Source organism: Paramormyrops kingsleyae, chromosome 22 (genome assembly GCF_048594095.1).
Source record: "Paramormyrops kingsleyae isolate MSU_618 chromosome 22, PKINGS_0.4, whole genome shotgun sequence".
Lineage (NCBI taxonomy): Eukaryota > Metazoa > Chordata > Actinopteri > Osteoglossiformes > Mormyridae > Paramormyrops > Paramormyrops kingsleyae.
In genome coordinates this window covers 11,890,699-11,906,993 of record NC_132818.1, presented here as the reverse complement: position 1 = coordinate 11,906,993, position 16,295 = coordinate 11,890,699, and the positions used below count along the sequence as shown (strand labels likewise).

General features: G+C 48.6%; 1 protein-coding gene across 1 annotated transcript; it reads right to left on the bottom strand.

Annotated features, from left to right (window-relative positions):
• Positions 1-615: 615 nt before the first annotated feature.
• On the bottom strand, positions 616-15,708 carry fus (FUS RNA binding protein). Its single transcript, XM_023798425.2, has 15 exons — positions 15,562-15,708; positions 14,877-14,901; positions 14,610-14,770; positions 14,372-14,534; positions 13,905-14,113; positions 13,430-13,628; positions 11,469-11,503; positions 8,433-8,468; positions 8,182-8,291; positions 7,972-8,101; positions 7,787-7,888; positions 6,963-7,071; positions 6,738-6,832; positions 1,062-1,194; positions 616-889 (listed from the first exon to the last, which is right to left on the bottom strand). Exons 1-15 carry the CDS (start codon positions 15,572-15,574, stop codon positions 850-852), a joined length of 1,560 nt encoding a protein of 519 aa, XP_023654193.1. The 5' UTR covers positions 15,575-15,708; the 3' UTR covers positions 616-849.
• Between the last annotated feature and the right edge of the window lie 587 nt (positions 15,709-16,295).

Below are 16,295 nucleotides of genomic sequence, written 5' to 3'. Positions count from 1 at the left end.
AAACAGCTCAAGGTGGTGAAATCTACATTTTCAGGATGAATAAGCAGCTACAGAAAATGCTGTTGTTCTGGATATTCATCACGCTTCAGAGTGGGAGGAACAGGACTGTAGAGGATCCATTTTCTTCATTTCTATTCATCTCTGGAAACCAGTTTATCTGCTCCAGTCACCCTAACTATACCTGCATGAACAGCACCATGCTTCAAAAGTGCTTGATTCAACACTGCTGACAAAAGCTCTTTTAATACCTTTCAAATGTGTTACAGCAAATTAGTTGAACGTTGCACACAAAAAACAGCAACATCAGTCAACTGGACGTGTTAATTGTCTGGTGAGCTGAAGATGGACTTCTCAAGCAAACAGAATTGACAGGAATGCAATTCCCACGACATCATCATCTGGAAGATGATGTCGCAAGAAGCCATCTAACTGCTTCTAGACATTCCAATGATTTGTCTGTCTGTCTGTACAGAACATAAACTAAATCTAAGGCTTGGTTTCTATGAATCTTTCATGGAAAGGAACAAGCTTGACAGAAACTGAAGAAAAACCACACACTAATAAATTTGAGTTCTATCTCTAAAAAATCCTATGATAAAGAAAATCAAGATGCAATTTGGTCGACAGAATTTGTTTTAATTTCAATCCAAACATTCACGTCATGGAAGAAAAATCTAAGAGGTTATCTTTGTAAAAAGTTTAATATGGGTATGAGATGCTGTGGGAGGGTAGAGGAAGAAAACCAAAACATGTCAGCACAACAGCAAAGGAGTCCATCAGGATAACTTCCAAACACAAGTGAAAAGGGGGGGGGGGGGGGGTGCTGGTCCCATGTTGGGTGAGCGGCGGTCAGTACGGTCTGTCTCTGCGTTCCTGTCTGTGTTCACCCCTGAAAAGAACATCAGATGGGCTGCTCAGTGCATGTGGGGAGCAGCCTGAGGCTGTCTGAGCTTCTGTCCCGTGCGCATGTCAGCCCACGGCCCTGAGAGCGATTGGCCACAGGCAGATCTCAGATCACGACACATGACAGGATACGCTTAGGGCCCAGCTGCTTCCCTTACCTGCCTTCCATTTTCCCAGGGCCAAACCCACCCCTGTCACCACCACGGCCTCCTCTGAAGCCACCCCTGTCCCCTCCTCGGCCCCGGAAGCCTCCGCGGTCAAAGCCGCCCCTTCCACGGTCTGCACTGAAGCCTTGAGAAAGAGAGAGAGAGAGAGAGAGAGAGACTTTGACTTTTAAAATTTCTTTATTATCACAAATGCATACTTAATCCTTACTCAAAAAAAATAAATGAAAACCAGGAAAAAGATGAGGAAAAAAAAAACGAAAGATATCAGTCCACAAATCCACCATGCACATCATACAAAACTAAACTTTGATCATCGCCAAGTTCACACAACACTCTGCATTGTCCCCACACTGCGGAAAACTCCTGCAGGGTATGGGTTAGCTCAGAGTACGCATACTCCACCCTGAACTGCACCGCTACCAGCCCCACCAATATAGACTTAGCATCCATCGGCCCAACCCCTTTCAGCTTATTTCTCCGAGACAGCCAAATTGCAAGCTTGGCCTGACCCACTAGAAAATTCAGCAAGCACAATTTGACTTTCTCACGTGCCGTATATTTCGGACCATAGATGAAAATGACATCGGAAAATTCTCTCTCAAGCCCACCAAACCATGCCTCAAGCTTCGAGAACATGATCCCAAGCCTCTCGCACCTCAGAAAAAGATGCGCCACAGTTTCATCTTGCCCACAAAAAGGGCAGTCCACTACCACAGATGGCTCGATACGCGCCACATATCGATTCGTGGCCACACAGCCCCATGTACCAACCTCCACTGCAGGTCAGCTGTACGCTTCTCTATGGGGGGTTTGTACAGGGTCTTCCAGCAGCCCATGGGGGAAGCGCCAGGTGCCAAAGTGCCCAACCACTTAGAAACTGCCACCCCTGTCAGAGAGCCGTTATTAAGAACTTCCACACTTGCTTCATAAAGCGCTTTCTTAGAGGCCCCCGCAAAATCTCGCAGCTGCGGCACTCTGAAAGAAAGTAGCAACTCATCATCCTCCCACTGACCTTCCACTGCCGCTGAAACATGGAAAGTCGAGAAAACCCGACTCGGATCCCCTACCCCGTCCTCCAGAACCCATCTGGTAGAGCCAAGGAAATTTTATTAAGAATAGACTGAATGACACGGCTTGACCGGAGTCCTATCTCAGTGCACAATGCTGAAGCAGACTTCCAGGCCCCACCCTGTCTCAAATGCCCAATTTTGGTAATACCCGCCGCCACCATGCGCCGTCGAATAAAAGCAGACGGCAATTGATTGGTCTGAATCAGGGGGTTGTAAAACAAGGGCTTCCTCCTCCTGACTGATTCACGGCAGAAGGCCCAGCCTATCAACTCTCAACACCGATGACCACGCTTTTAAGACAGACTGATAAAAATAAGTGGTTGCTGATATATCCACCGGTTTCAGGTCGAGTACAAACAGATGTCTGTCATAGCCTAAATCCTCCACTCACTGCAGCAACATGCATGCTGTATCAGCCCATAATAACTCTCCGCCATACAATAAACTCTGAGCTGTCTTTAGTCTGAAAGCCGCGACACGGCCAGCAATATCAACTAGTCCCTGACCTCCTTCCCCCACTGGCAGATGAGGCACCGAGGCACGTGTCCAGTGTTGACCGGACCAAAAAAAAGTCTACAAGCTTTTTTTGAAGCTCTCTGATCAGCGCAGGTGGAGGCTCCAACACCATGAACCTGTGCCACAGTCTGGACGCCACCAGGTTATTAGCCACCAACACCCTCCCCTGTAGGACAGCTTAGGCAGGATCCACAACCAACGAGATAGCCTGGCACTTACGTCTTCCAGTAGCCCCTCCCAATTTTTATTGATGTAATCTGCTGGTCCAAAAAAAAAACCAAGATATTTCATACCCGTTCTTACCCTAAGGTACCTGGTAGCTTCGGCGGCGCTTTACCCTGCCAACGTCCACTCAAAAAACACGTAAAAAACAATATTCCAATTTACACGCGCTGAAGATGCCTTCTCGTACAACTCTAACCTGTGCATAAGCGCCCGAACATCCCCTTCCCCCTGCACGTACTCTGAAACATCATCAGCGTAAGCAGACAAAGAGATGTGCCCCATGCCTGGGAGCCCCTGCATCTTAGCCCTTAGACGACACAGCAAGGGCTCGATGGCTAGACAAAATAGCTGAGCAGACAATGGGCATCCCTGCCGTATACCCCTCTGCACTTTAATGGGACGGCTCAGCCCTGACCCCACCTTAAGCATTACAGAAGCATCAGCATACGAAAGTCTTATCCATGACAGGAAGGTTTGGCCAATGCCAGACGCTGCAAGAGTGGAAAAAAGATAACCATGACTCACTCTATCAAATGCTTTTTCCTGATCAATGGATACAACCCCTAAGTCAAGTGAATCTAGACTGCACAGGGCCATCACGTCACGCATCAAAAAAAGATTGTCCATTATGGTATGCCCAGGAACACAATAGGCCTGACTAGGATGCACTAAGTCCCCCATGCAACTTGCCAACCTATTAGAAAGGCAGTTTGACAGGATTTTATAGTCAGTGCACAACAAGGACAGCGGCCTCCAGTTCGCTAACAGTCCCAAATCCCCCTTCTTTGGAAGGAGAGTTAGCACAGCTCTCGTGCAGCTAGTCGGCAGCCTTCCGGCCCTCAGAGTCCAGGTAAAAACTTTGTACAAGTCCGAACCCAACAAATCCCAAAAGTGTCTGTAAAAATCTGCTGGCAGGCCATCAATGCCTGGCGCCTTTCCAAGCGACAACCGCTGAACCGCCGACGTTAATACATGGAGCCGAAGGTCCCAGTCCAGGGCTTCCCTCTGCGCTGATCCCATGCTGGTCATTCCCGTCAAAAGCACCTCCATGCTGGACTGATCACACTCTTCTTCACCAAAAAGCTCTGTATAGTAGTCCACCGCTATCCTCTGCATTTCCGCCGGAACCACAGTCAGTGACCCATCTGGACGCCGGAGGTGTAACATGTGGGACTTGGGTCTCTTCGCCTTGCCCAAACTGAAAAAGAAGGAGCTAGTGCCATCCATATCCCTAACCTGAGACATTCTAGTCCAAAACTAATGCCCCTTTTGCCCATACATTCAGGAAGGAACTCAAGGCCTTCCTCTTACTTTGCAATACCCCCACAGCAAAATCGGTAGCACCACCAACTAGGTCCTTCTCAAAAAAAGAAACATCCTTCTCCAAGACCTGAAGGACACTGCTAACAACTGCCCTCGACTGAGTAGCATACTGCTGGCAAAAAACCCTAATCTGAACTTTGCCCACATCCCACCAGGATGCTAAATCCCGAAAACGCTTCTTTTCTGTCCTCCACCTCTTCCAGAACTCAATAAACCCCGTACAAAAACACTCATCCAGCAGCAACCTGGTGTCAAAGCGCCAGTAGTATCTCGGCAATGAGGTTTTCGGCAAAAGTAAAACAACCGACACCAAGTGGTGGTCAGAGAAAACACACGGACTTATAAGTGCCATTAGAGCTTTATTCCGTCCAATCTTGGACACATAAATCCTGTCTAGCCTTGCGGCACTAACCCCGCCAGCTGATGCTTTCACCCAGGTGAATTGAGTCACTTCCTCATGTTTCTCCCGCCATACATCTATCAAGCCCCGTTCCTTCACCACCCGACTCAAAGCTACCCCAGACGCCATAGAAGGCTCTTCCCCAGTCCTATCTATAGTGGATTCCGTGGTACAGATCCAGTCACCCCCGACCACAACACAGACGTCACAACCGTACCGTTGCAATACAGCATCCAACTCTCGAAAAAAATGTAATCGACCAGTCCCACAAGTTGGTGCATAAACGTTCACAAATAAAAAAGCAGACCCCTCAATATTGGCCTCCACCATCAACAATCTACCTTGCACCACCTCCCACATCTTCACACTACTCAACTTCACCTTCTCAGAAAACATAATAGCAACTCCCGCACTCACACGAGTGACATGGCTCAAGAAAACCTCACCCTTCCACCACATCCGAAAATCCACCTCAATATCCCTATCGCTATGAGTTTCCTGCAAGCACAGCACATCTATCTTGTGCAGCTTCACCAATTCAACCATCGCTGCTCGCTTTTCCTTTTCCCTCCCACCATTTATGTTTAAAGTCCCTATAACTAACTTCTCCATGAAGGAAACTTAGTGACAAATTTACGCAATCGGTACCTCTTCTGCATAGACAACTCCTCATAACTAGCCGTCTTACGAAAATGTCGCACTGAATCCCAAAACTTTTGAACATCCGGAAAAAAATCTGAAAGTTGCACCAACTTCCCATAACTCTCATCCAAAAAATCATTCATTTCTTGCAATGAATATAGCTGCTGGTCTTCCCCCGCCTGCGATGCGAGTTCCGAAATATCCGAGAGACTATCGTCATCGCAGACTGTCTCCGCAGCAACATCCGCTTCAAAATCCCCGTCATATACAGTATCCACCATTCCCTCACCGATTACAGTGGGGGCACTTGATCCGGCTACCACAACAACCGGCACTGCAGTAATTGCCGACTCGCTGCCATCCCTAATCTCTAATGCTGGCACTCCCACCCTTACCAGTTTCATTTGACCTTCCTTCCCCGGGAGAATCAGGAGGCCCGACGTCCTACGCTGAAGTTCCCTGCTCTATTTGAATCATCTGAACTCCCTCTACACCGCTCCCCACCGCCTCAACTGGGCGATTTTTGTGCGGACAAACTAGCCTCTTGTGGCCAATGTCTCCACACTCGAAACATCTAAGACAAGGTTTCTCAACCCAGTCCTCGGGGACCACCAGACGGTCCACGTTTTTGCTCTCTCCCAATTGGCAGGGAATTGGGAGAGAGCAAAAACATGGACCGTCTGGTGGTCCCCGAGGACCGGGTTGAGAAACCCTGATCTAAGACTTCCCGTACTGGCATACAACATGTACGACCTACCCTCACAGAGCATCCGGAAGGAAACGTCTAATACAGGACCATTCAGAATCATAATCACTTGCCTCCTAAAAGACACCACGTTTCAGCGCCGGAGACTTACAGTTTAAAGGAAGTTTCCTAAAATCCCCCACGATTCTGCCAAAACGAGAAAGCTCTCGTGCAATATCAGCGTCAGGGATAAAAGGTGGTACATTTGAATCCGTAACTTTCACTGACGGCGATACCAGCAGTACGACCGCAACGTAACCACCCCGCACCGTAATTCCATTCTCAATCAAGCTATCGACTAAAATAGTATCCCTCAAAAACACCACAACTGCCTTATTCATGCGCGACGCTGAAACAATGCTATCACAACCCACCTGCTCCCCAACACCTAACAAAACGTCCTCTACGGACACTTCGGGATCAGTCTCACACCTGATCCCGTGCCGCAGCGAGAAAGCTGGCTCGCACCCATCAGAGCGGGACGCCATCATATAATAGTAAAAAAAGCGCAAACACACAGCATATAGAAACTCACCACTATCCGAAAAGGAGAAAAAAGAAAATAGAAAAGGAAAAAAAAACACACAGAAACTCTCGCACTACCCACAAGTGGCTACCGCGCAATCTCACACACCCCGCCTACTCCCAGAGAGAGAGATTCATGCCGTGGGAACAACACGAGGAGACACACAAATGGCTCGTTTGCCCCTCTCTGTGGCACCCCCCGATGGACAGGCATGGCTTACCTCCCATGGGGGGCATTCCCCCTGCCCCTTCCGGTTTGGGCACCTTGCACTGGTTGCATTCATTCCTCCATGAGAAGTTGAGGTTGCCACACACCCTGAATGAAACGGGTACAACCTTTTTAGTTTTATTTGCACACAAAATGAATCTGTCAGAGATGTTTTGCCACTGTGTCATTGTTTGCCAAATACATAACCTCACCCAGCATGTGCTGGCACTGTACTCACGGGTTTGAGCATTTCCAGTCTCCTGCCCTTTGCTGGCCGCCACCTCCGGCACTGTTGCCAGGGAACCCACCTCCCCGACCACCACCAAACCCTCCACGCCCTATGGGCCCTACAGAGGGGACGGATAAAACACAGCACATGCTAGCTGGATGTCTACACCCAAAACACCCATCAGAGCACGAGCATGGCCGCTTTAACACAAATGTCCAAATCAGTCACACTGGACATTAAAGCAGACCTCACCCTGTTAGCTCCCGAAATAGAAAATCCAGGTAATTTCCAACTGATCCCCATGTGTGAATAGAGCAGGGAGAATTCACCGTGAGTGAGTGGGTACGTTGATGATATTTCTATCATGCGACTGGCAAACTACAAACTTCCCAGGACGAAGAAAAGAGGTCATTTACACGAAGAAGACTCCAAACATGACTAACTGGAGGGGGAACCAGATTCGGAACTTCTGTCAGTAAGAGCTGATGCCAAAAATCATCTGAGATTCAAGGTATGGCGAGAGACTGAGCTGCGTGGTAAATAAAACCCTGCGATTTCTGCAGCGTACTTTTTCTGCCATGTCCTGCCACCTGCATGCTCTACCCAAGCTCCACCCCTCGCCTAAACCAACCATAGTATTTCTATTAGGTGTGAACACATCTGACATGGACAATCTCCGGTTGTGTGCCATGTATAAAAGGGAAACTCCACAAAATGTCCAGACCTGATTCTCTGGATAGTGTCTGGAGTTCATGTGCGAAGAAGAGTGCGGAATCACAGTAGCCCAAGGCTGATTCGGGGAACCAGAGTATGGGGAGAGGAGAGCAGCTCACCTCCACGGCCTCGGGCTCCCCTCATGCCACCACGACTGCCGCCAAAGTCTGCCCTGCGAGTCGCAAACGACACTTTGATGGGATTCCCATTGAACTCTTTGCCTGCAGGAGGGAGGTGAGAGACACATGACAATGGGGCCCCTGCATTAACTGGGGCCCGCCAGCAAGGACGGACCTCTACCCACCATCAAACCAGTCGATAGCTGCTTTGGCAGAAGGGGGGTCATCGAAAGACACCGTGGCCTCCCCCTTCAGCTTGCCGGTCTCTCGGTCTGTGTACAGGTTGATCATGGGCAGGCCGGTCTTTTTGTTTACCTGAGCAGAGAACAGCCTAGAGGTCAACGGCTATAACGAGAGTGTGTGGGAGCGAGAGAGTGATCGAAAAGTGAGGGCACCTTGATGATGCCGATCTGCTTGAAGAAATCAGCTACGGACTCCACAGTGTAGCTATCTCCCAGGCCTTGCACAAAAATTGTGTTGTTGTCAGAGTTATCCTGGTCCTGCACTGGGAGATTGGGGGAGGCGGGGTCAACATCAACTCTCACCAATCAGCAGCAGGAAAACTGACTCGAAGAGCCTTTCGATCGACAGCAAGCTTCAGGTCTGTTGCACCATTTTAACAGAGTAAGGAGGGAAATGGACTTACTAGAGTTAGGTCCTCCCGGTCCTTGGTCTCTATGTCCTTCAGAAAAATGAAAAAGAATGATGAACAGGGAGAAACTAGTGTCTCATCATAGTTACCAGTCATCTCCACACAGTCCTGCCACACACAGTCTTTCACATCCACCTCCAGCCTGACCTAAACCATGTCACACCTAAATACAATGACCAGCTTCCAAAACAACTGTGTGTGTGTGTGTGCCACAGAGGCTCAACCCACCACAAACCAAAGCCTTTTAGAGATCCACATCTAAGCATGGCTGTCTGTGCCATGTGCTCCCATTATCTATGAATATCACTTGGGGGGGGGGGGGGGGGGTCTGTTTCCAAAGGTCATCAAAGAAGACCGAAATGGACCATCTCCTGGGAAACGCACGCTATAGAGCTTCACTTCAAGCCCATGAAAATGGGAAACGTTCATCAGAACCACATGCTGTTTACCCGTGAACACACTGTGACCAGCAGCTGAGATACCAAACCACCACAATCCTAGACAACGAGACAATGTTCTGCTGAACCTGGCGCAGGCCATTGGACATAAAGCACTCTTCTTTATGAAAAATTGTGTACACTCTCAAAAGCACACCCTTGGGATAGTGAGACAACATCAACCCCAAAACCACCAGAAGGTTTCTTAGCAGTTGCAGGTGAAGCCTAATGCCAGGGCAACTCTCGCACACGACACCCTTACCTACAGTTTCATGGGAGCATGTTTTAAGAGCAGCCACTGATGTGTGACTATAGCCAGAGTGATGTGTTCAAACTGTGCACAGATGCAGCCCACACTCTCACCACGCCTGAGCTGCGAGAGCAAGAGCAAAAGCTGAGTCATGAGGAAACCTGGATGACAGATTCCTGGGGGCTCAGAAACATTGAGAAGGTTTTCGCAGACTAATTTTTTTCCCCAACCCCATTCCCTTCATACCAAAAGTGAGAGTAATGTTCCAGATGAACATGTTTCTCTTCAAATATGAAAAAGATACCAACCATATACATTTAAATACAGCAAAATACAACATTCTATATTGTCATTTGAGATGCATAAATTCACTCAGGAAAAAACATACTACCTCCTGTTAGGGTTTCCATTACTGGAATTTTAAATATAGATCATTAAAATTATCCTAAACTTCATTCTGATTAAAAAGATTACACTGACAGAAAAAGAACAAGTTACATAAAGCTGACGATATTAACCGAGGTGAAGGTAAAACAGAGACCACAAAGTCAATGAAGAGAGCATTTTCCCCAGGTGGTTTCTTCAGATTGCTCTCAGGACGTACCCAGCACTTCCCACGTCAGCTCCAGCGATTTCCCAACAAAATGTACATCGTTTGTGCTTCTTTCAGGACCCAAATCCAATCTGAGAGTCCAGTCTTGGGCCCATTTGCTTCTGGCAACATCGTTTTTGATAATACCAGGGCATTAGGGAAACCAGCAATGATGTGAAGTACCTCCTCGTATCAAACACCTCATGATATTGTAATCAGAGCCATGGACTCAGACTGTGAACACAGATTTTACACAGGTAGAACACCATGCAATGACCTTTCTTAAGTAACCCTAAAACCAGGAACACACAAAAATGTTTTTTTCTCGATTTTCATTCACAACCCAAAAACCCCACAACCATTTATCACACTGTTGGGTTTCTCTCTTTGGATTCAGCAGGGTCCAGTTCTGGTTCATCAGCATTATGTCCTTCATCCAGAGAGCACTTCTGACAGGCTGAAGGAGCCCTCTGTGTGTGCACAATCAGACCATTCACCGCCCCCTGGCCGAGCTAGAACATCACCAAAGGTTATGAACACTCCTGCTCCAAACAGGTATGGAGAAAAATACAGGGATACAGTGTGAATGACATGGTTCCAAATTCTACATCAAAGCCCCTCATTGATTTTGCCCCTCCAGCCATCTAACACACCACCTCACACTTGGTTACAGGCCATTCCAAGGTCATTGACCAAGGTCTTCCAGGAAACACTTCTTAAAGGGTTCTAAACACATCAAACTATTGCAAGTTAGTTACTTCTTAGGAGAGCAGACTTGAGTATTAGCTTTTGAAGTTCTGTTATAAGTGGACCTTCTGTAACGTGCAGTTCTACAGAGCACACCACCAGGAGGACCAAGGGGTCTGTTTAAAAGCAGTTTCTTCCATGAGTCCCAGAAATACCTTTGCTGGTTACACACCTACAAAACCCACACACCACATTTTGATGAGGATCCAGACACGTCGCAAGTTCAGCGTATTTCACCGTCTCAGATTAACTTTGTGTGTTGAGACCCGGTTGCATTTCATGCTTGCCAGTTGAGTGTATACTATGGTGCCCTCATGTGGCCGATGATAAACACTACACTGACCTTCACACAGATCTTTATAAGAATTTACAGGAAACATACCGAAGGGAATTCCACTGGAGACCTGCAAGATTCCGGGGACATAGTTCCCATGAAACTGCAGCACCCATTCTCCATCCAAACTGTGCCCATAAGATACACGCAAAAACACAACACAACACACACACACACGTAGAGTAGAGTAGGAGGCACAGTAATTGAAAACACACACATTTGCACAGCCACCCTCCAGAGCATTGCTCATGACCTTTAGTGTTCACATGCAGAACTAGGCCACATGCCACATAACATGTTGAGGTGCTTCAGGTGTGAACCTTCATAATTCATGCTTGAAATACCCAAGACCGTGCTGATGCCATTGGTCTAGCGAGCCCTTAACACACCTTTGCCCTGGCCGTTCAGTCTACAACGGAAACTGCACGGGCGTAAACTCCCACATCTTCCCACCTCAAGATGCTATGCATCCCTAAGGTCCCGACCACATCCCGATCCTTAATGTGCCAATGGGTATCTCAGTAAGTCACATTAGACTGCAACACACCCCTACAGGCTACCTTCCGCATTGCCATTTGTTCCCATCCGGCCACCCGGGCTCATTCCGGTCCCCCACCCCACCAGCTGTCTTCTGCTCAACCCGCAATTCTTTTGAAAGTGTGTCACTTACCACCAAACTTATTGAATCCTCCTCGATCGCCCATTCTGATGGAGAGAAAAGCGAGACGCATTGAAGGCTGCCGTCCCGGGGCCCTTCCCGGGGGCCCTTCCCGGGGCCTCTCATAAACTCCATGCTGAACTTTCTCTGCCTCGCCCCACCTTCTCTTCACCATCTCAAAGACTCTTCCTCCCTCAAGCCCAGGCATTTTAAATCCAAGCTTTTGCTTCTGAAGTCTACCTACTATCTTGGCTCTACCAGTACGGTGACAAAGCCACCTTTCCCTTTTAGAGTTTTCTGTAGCCTTGAATTGCACAGGGATACTTGAGGGACATTAATACTATTTGGGAATACAGGTGCATTAAATACCATCTTATAACCCAGGCTGAGTGCACTCCTAAGACCATTTTGGGTTGTTATATTTATGTATCAGCAGTAAGTGAAAGTCACCCAAGCTTTGATGTCCAGCACACCATCTAAGGAAAGGGCTGACCTGGACTGCACATTTTTTTTTCTTTCAGGAAAAAGGCCAAGGAAGCATTCCAAGGAAATGTTCCACTTCTAACAATCACCCTTTTGTTTTAACCTTTTCTGAATCAACCATTTTCTTGGGAAAAGAAGTCCCCCCAAATTTGGTTTTAGTGTTTAGCAACACATGAGATTTTCTCCCCTTTCCACTGTCACTTACTAACATCTTGACCATTAGGTGCCCCTCTAAGAGGAAAAAAATAAAATTAAACAAAAAAAAACCCTAGGAGAAGATGCAAAGATTGATTAAAGCAATGAAAAACAATAAGAAAGGCACAAAAAAGCAACTGCATAACCAGAATACGCAGTCTGATTGAACTGCTTCACCAACTGACTCCAGCTTGCTTCTTGTTAAAATATGGTTGGCATTTCAGTAACTTTACACTCCATTTTACACACTAAACCAGTTATATTGACATAAACACTTCTTTAGTCATATCCAGGGGTGTGTGTGTGTGTGTGTGTGTGTGTGTGTGTGTGTACCTGCAGACAGGATTGTGGAAGGGAGATTTGGGGTTTACCACCCAGTGTATATACACATACCAATCAATAAAACGTAGAGGCGTTTTGCGTGTTTCCTGAACTGTGTGCTTCCTAAAATCCACCGTTTATGAAAGGAAGCAGGAAAGCGTGCAAGACCAGTCACACAGTGGACATCCTCGTGGCTCCTAAATTCAGAATGAACCCTCTTCTGAAGCAGGGAGGCCCCACGGCAGCTGGGAGGTACACATCCCAAGCAGAGAGGCCCCACGCTGCCGGGAAGTACACATCCCAAGCAGGGAGGTACACATCCCAAGCAGGGAGGCCACACGCCGCCGGGAGGTACACATCCTTAGCAGGGAGGCCACATGCCGCCGGGAGGTACACATCCCAAGCAGGGAGGCCACACTCCACTGGGAGGTACACATCACAAGCAGGGAGGCCACACACCGCCGGGAGGTACACATCCCAGGCTGCCATGCCTGTATGTCCCAAGTCCCCTCACTCCATAACCCGAGAAACTCTCATGACGGCACATGTGCTTGTGCATGCACACCTGAGGCTGGTTTTCACGTGGTCTCCTTCGGACACCAGGACAACCTAACAACCACAAGTGTCAGACCTTATGTTTGTCTTAAATGCTCCCACCAGATCTAAATCGTCCGGCAACTCACAAGATTACATCCTGTTTCCATTCAGTATTGATTTCTTTTGGGATTGTGCACAATGAGCTCCGTTAGGCAGATCTTTTTCTCTTTTTTTAAAGCAGCTCCCTTCAGTGTGACAGAAAACATTACAAGACTGATGCCCTCTGAGAGGAGCCCCAGCTGTCGGCTCGCCGCGGCCTTCAGTGCGCTTACAGTGCATTTCAGTGTTTGTGCTGTATGCGGCTGCGGGCCTATCTATCACCACAGTGCAGCATCGGTGTGTGCAGTAAGGCATCCCATGGCCAAGGTGACACTTACCCCATGCCTCCTCGTCCCCGAGGGCCCCCGCGACCTCCCCTGTCAAAGCCACCTGCACCCCTGCCCCCAAATCCGCCTCCAGCTCCGCCTCCACGTCCACGGCCGCCACGGCCATCCTGGCCGCCGAAGCTGCCATCCTGGCCTCCGTATCCACCGCCACCCCCACTGCCCCCCAAGGGAGGGGCATCCTGCCCGTAACCTGAAAGGAGGAGGAGGAGCAATGGAACACTGAGGTACACTGCCGCCGGCACCATACTGGGCTGACAGTAGGGTTGCAAAATTCTAGGAATATTCTTGTTAATTCCCATACTTTCCCGTTAATTCCCATGGAAAGTTTCTAATGTGGAATATTTCCAAAATTCCCCAGCTTAACTTCCCATGGAACGGAAAGTTTCAGGAAAATTTCCAGAAATTTTCCAGCCCTTTGCAACCCTAGCTGACAGTAGACTGTGGGGCTGCAGATCAGAGCACTCACCCCCTCCCTGGCCGTACTGACTCTGCTGCCCGTAGGCCTGGGGTGGTGGCGAGTTGTAGCTGGGGGCTTGGCTGTAGGGGGCGCCACCGCCACCATGCTGGGATGGTTGCTGTTGCCCACTGCTGCCACTGTAGCCACTGCTCTGACTCCCATAACTGCCTCCACCCGGGGACTGCCCGTAACTTGAAGACTGGGAGTTGCTGCCATAGCTCAAGACACAAATATATGAGTTACAGTACTGCATATCATGCTTGGAGGGCTGTGTGTGCAGAGTGTGCATGATCTCCCTGACACAAACACAGACAGTTTGCTGTATGACATAGGGTTAGGGTCTCTAACTGGCACATGCTATGTGTGCCCCATGATGCACCTGACACTCAACATGCACACCCCCACACACAGCCCTGCCTACACACACACATGCATGCACTGACAGACAAGTACACATAAACACACACAGGTTCTACCTGGTGGTGGAGGCTGCGGTGGACGCCTGCTGCCCGTATCCTGGGTAAGACGACTGCTGGTTGTAGTTGCTCTGAGGTGGCTGACTGCTGCTGTACCCCCCCGATCCGTAAGACTGACTGGGTTGGCTGTAGCCCTGGGAAGTCGGCTGGGAGCCGTAGCCACCTGTGCCACACGACCTCGGTCAGGGAGCGAGCCGGCACCGCTGGCAATGGACAGGGCAGCAGCGGCGGCACACACCTGTCTGCGAGTGGCCGTAGCCAGAGCCATAGCCCCCCTGGTTGTAGGATGAGGAGCTGCTCTCCGAGCTCTGGCTGTAGCCCCCGTAGCTCTGCTGGTTGTAGCTCTGCGCTGCAGGCTGGTTATAGTTCTGACTAGCCTGACCTCCATAGGCACCATACCTGACAAGAGTGTGTGATGTAACAAAACCTCCATGCACCGTGAGACCATGCCAGCTGTCAACATACAGATAATAATAATAATAATAATAATAATAATACAACTTACCCCTGCGGTGCAGACTGGGAATAATCTGTTGGAGCAAATTAACAACACAGGGTGAATGGCAAAGCCGGAAAAAAGACAATGACAAATAAGCGACGTGCATTCCAGTGTCTGTTCATGTGGGTGCACTTTAGACGCCCCTGTTAGAGAAGAGCGGCATCATTTTGGGGGGGGCGGTTAGCCGACCGGCTAACGCTAAGCGTCGCCCCGGGAGACCGACGCATCCGACCGGGTCTCTCCCCCTGTGTCCCCCCTTAAGTGAAGTATTTTGCACGTTTCTGAATATCCGTGAACAGACACCTAAAACGAGTGGCATACTGAACCACCCAAGCGCTATGACGCAGGTCCCCATGTCAACTGCGATTGCGACGTTAGCGCGCTAGCCAGCCGGCTAACAAAATGGCGGGTGGACTGACACGCTCCGCTCCCTTTGTGTGCGGTAAGGATTAAGCCGGGCGCTGCGCTAGTCAAGCGGGAACCGGGAAATTGATACACGCTCCGTCGGAAGAGACTAGCACGCAAAGTACGGGCTTACATTAACCTTTACACACACTGGCAGTGAACGTCAGTGATTAATGTTCCAACGGGCTGCTGCTGCCGCCGTACATCCAGCGTCCTGTGCGCCAGACTACCCACAACCGCGGGTCATTTGACCGCTGACCCATTATTTTATACTAATGCTTCTTACCGTTGGATGCCATCAGGTTGGGGTTCTTGATTTTTATGCTATTGGAATAATCCACAATGTTACGGAGAAATATACTCTGGTTGCAGGGAATTCACAAACCCTCCTTACGACACTCAGCGGATAATCTGTGCCACACCCCCCGCGAGCTTGGAGCTTTTAAAAACTCTGGATCATACCATCCTACGGAACCGAGAGGGGTTATTCGGCAGAGGCCATTCTGCGGGCGATCACAATTAGAAGAAAATGCGTGCAGAAAATTCTGTTTAATTCAATTTGATTTCAACTTTAATTATACTGGGTGTAGCGTTTGACCGTAAATGCAGTCTGCGCTCCGCCACATCAAACGCTACAGCCAGTACAATACAAATTGAACTAAAGAAATGCGTACCTATGAAAATGTTGTTGTATACTTTTTGACACACAACTGCTCAAATTTGTATGTTTTGCTTATCTGACCTTTGAAAAAAGCGCACCACGTACACAGAGAAAAATACAGTTTTGGCCACTAAAATAAGGTTACCTTCTGGACTATTAAACTTATCTAATATTGTAAGCCAGTCTTACAGTTTGACGTAACTAGCAGGTGTCCATAGAAAATAGTGCATTGTTTCGTGTTTAGACACCGCATTACCGTTTACATAAAGTGCGATTTTTTGTGACATCATCAAGTTAGAGTGCTCCGGCATTTCATACATAATGGTCGCAGTAGGTGTCTGTGCTCTTTATGAGATATA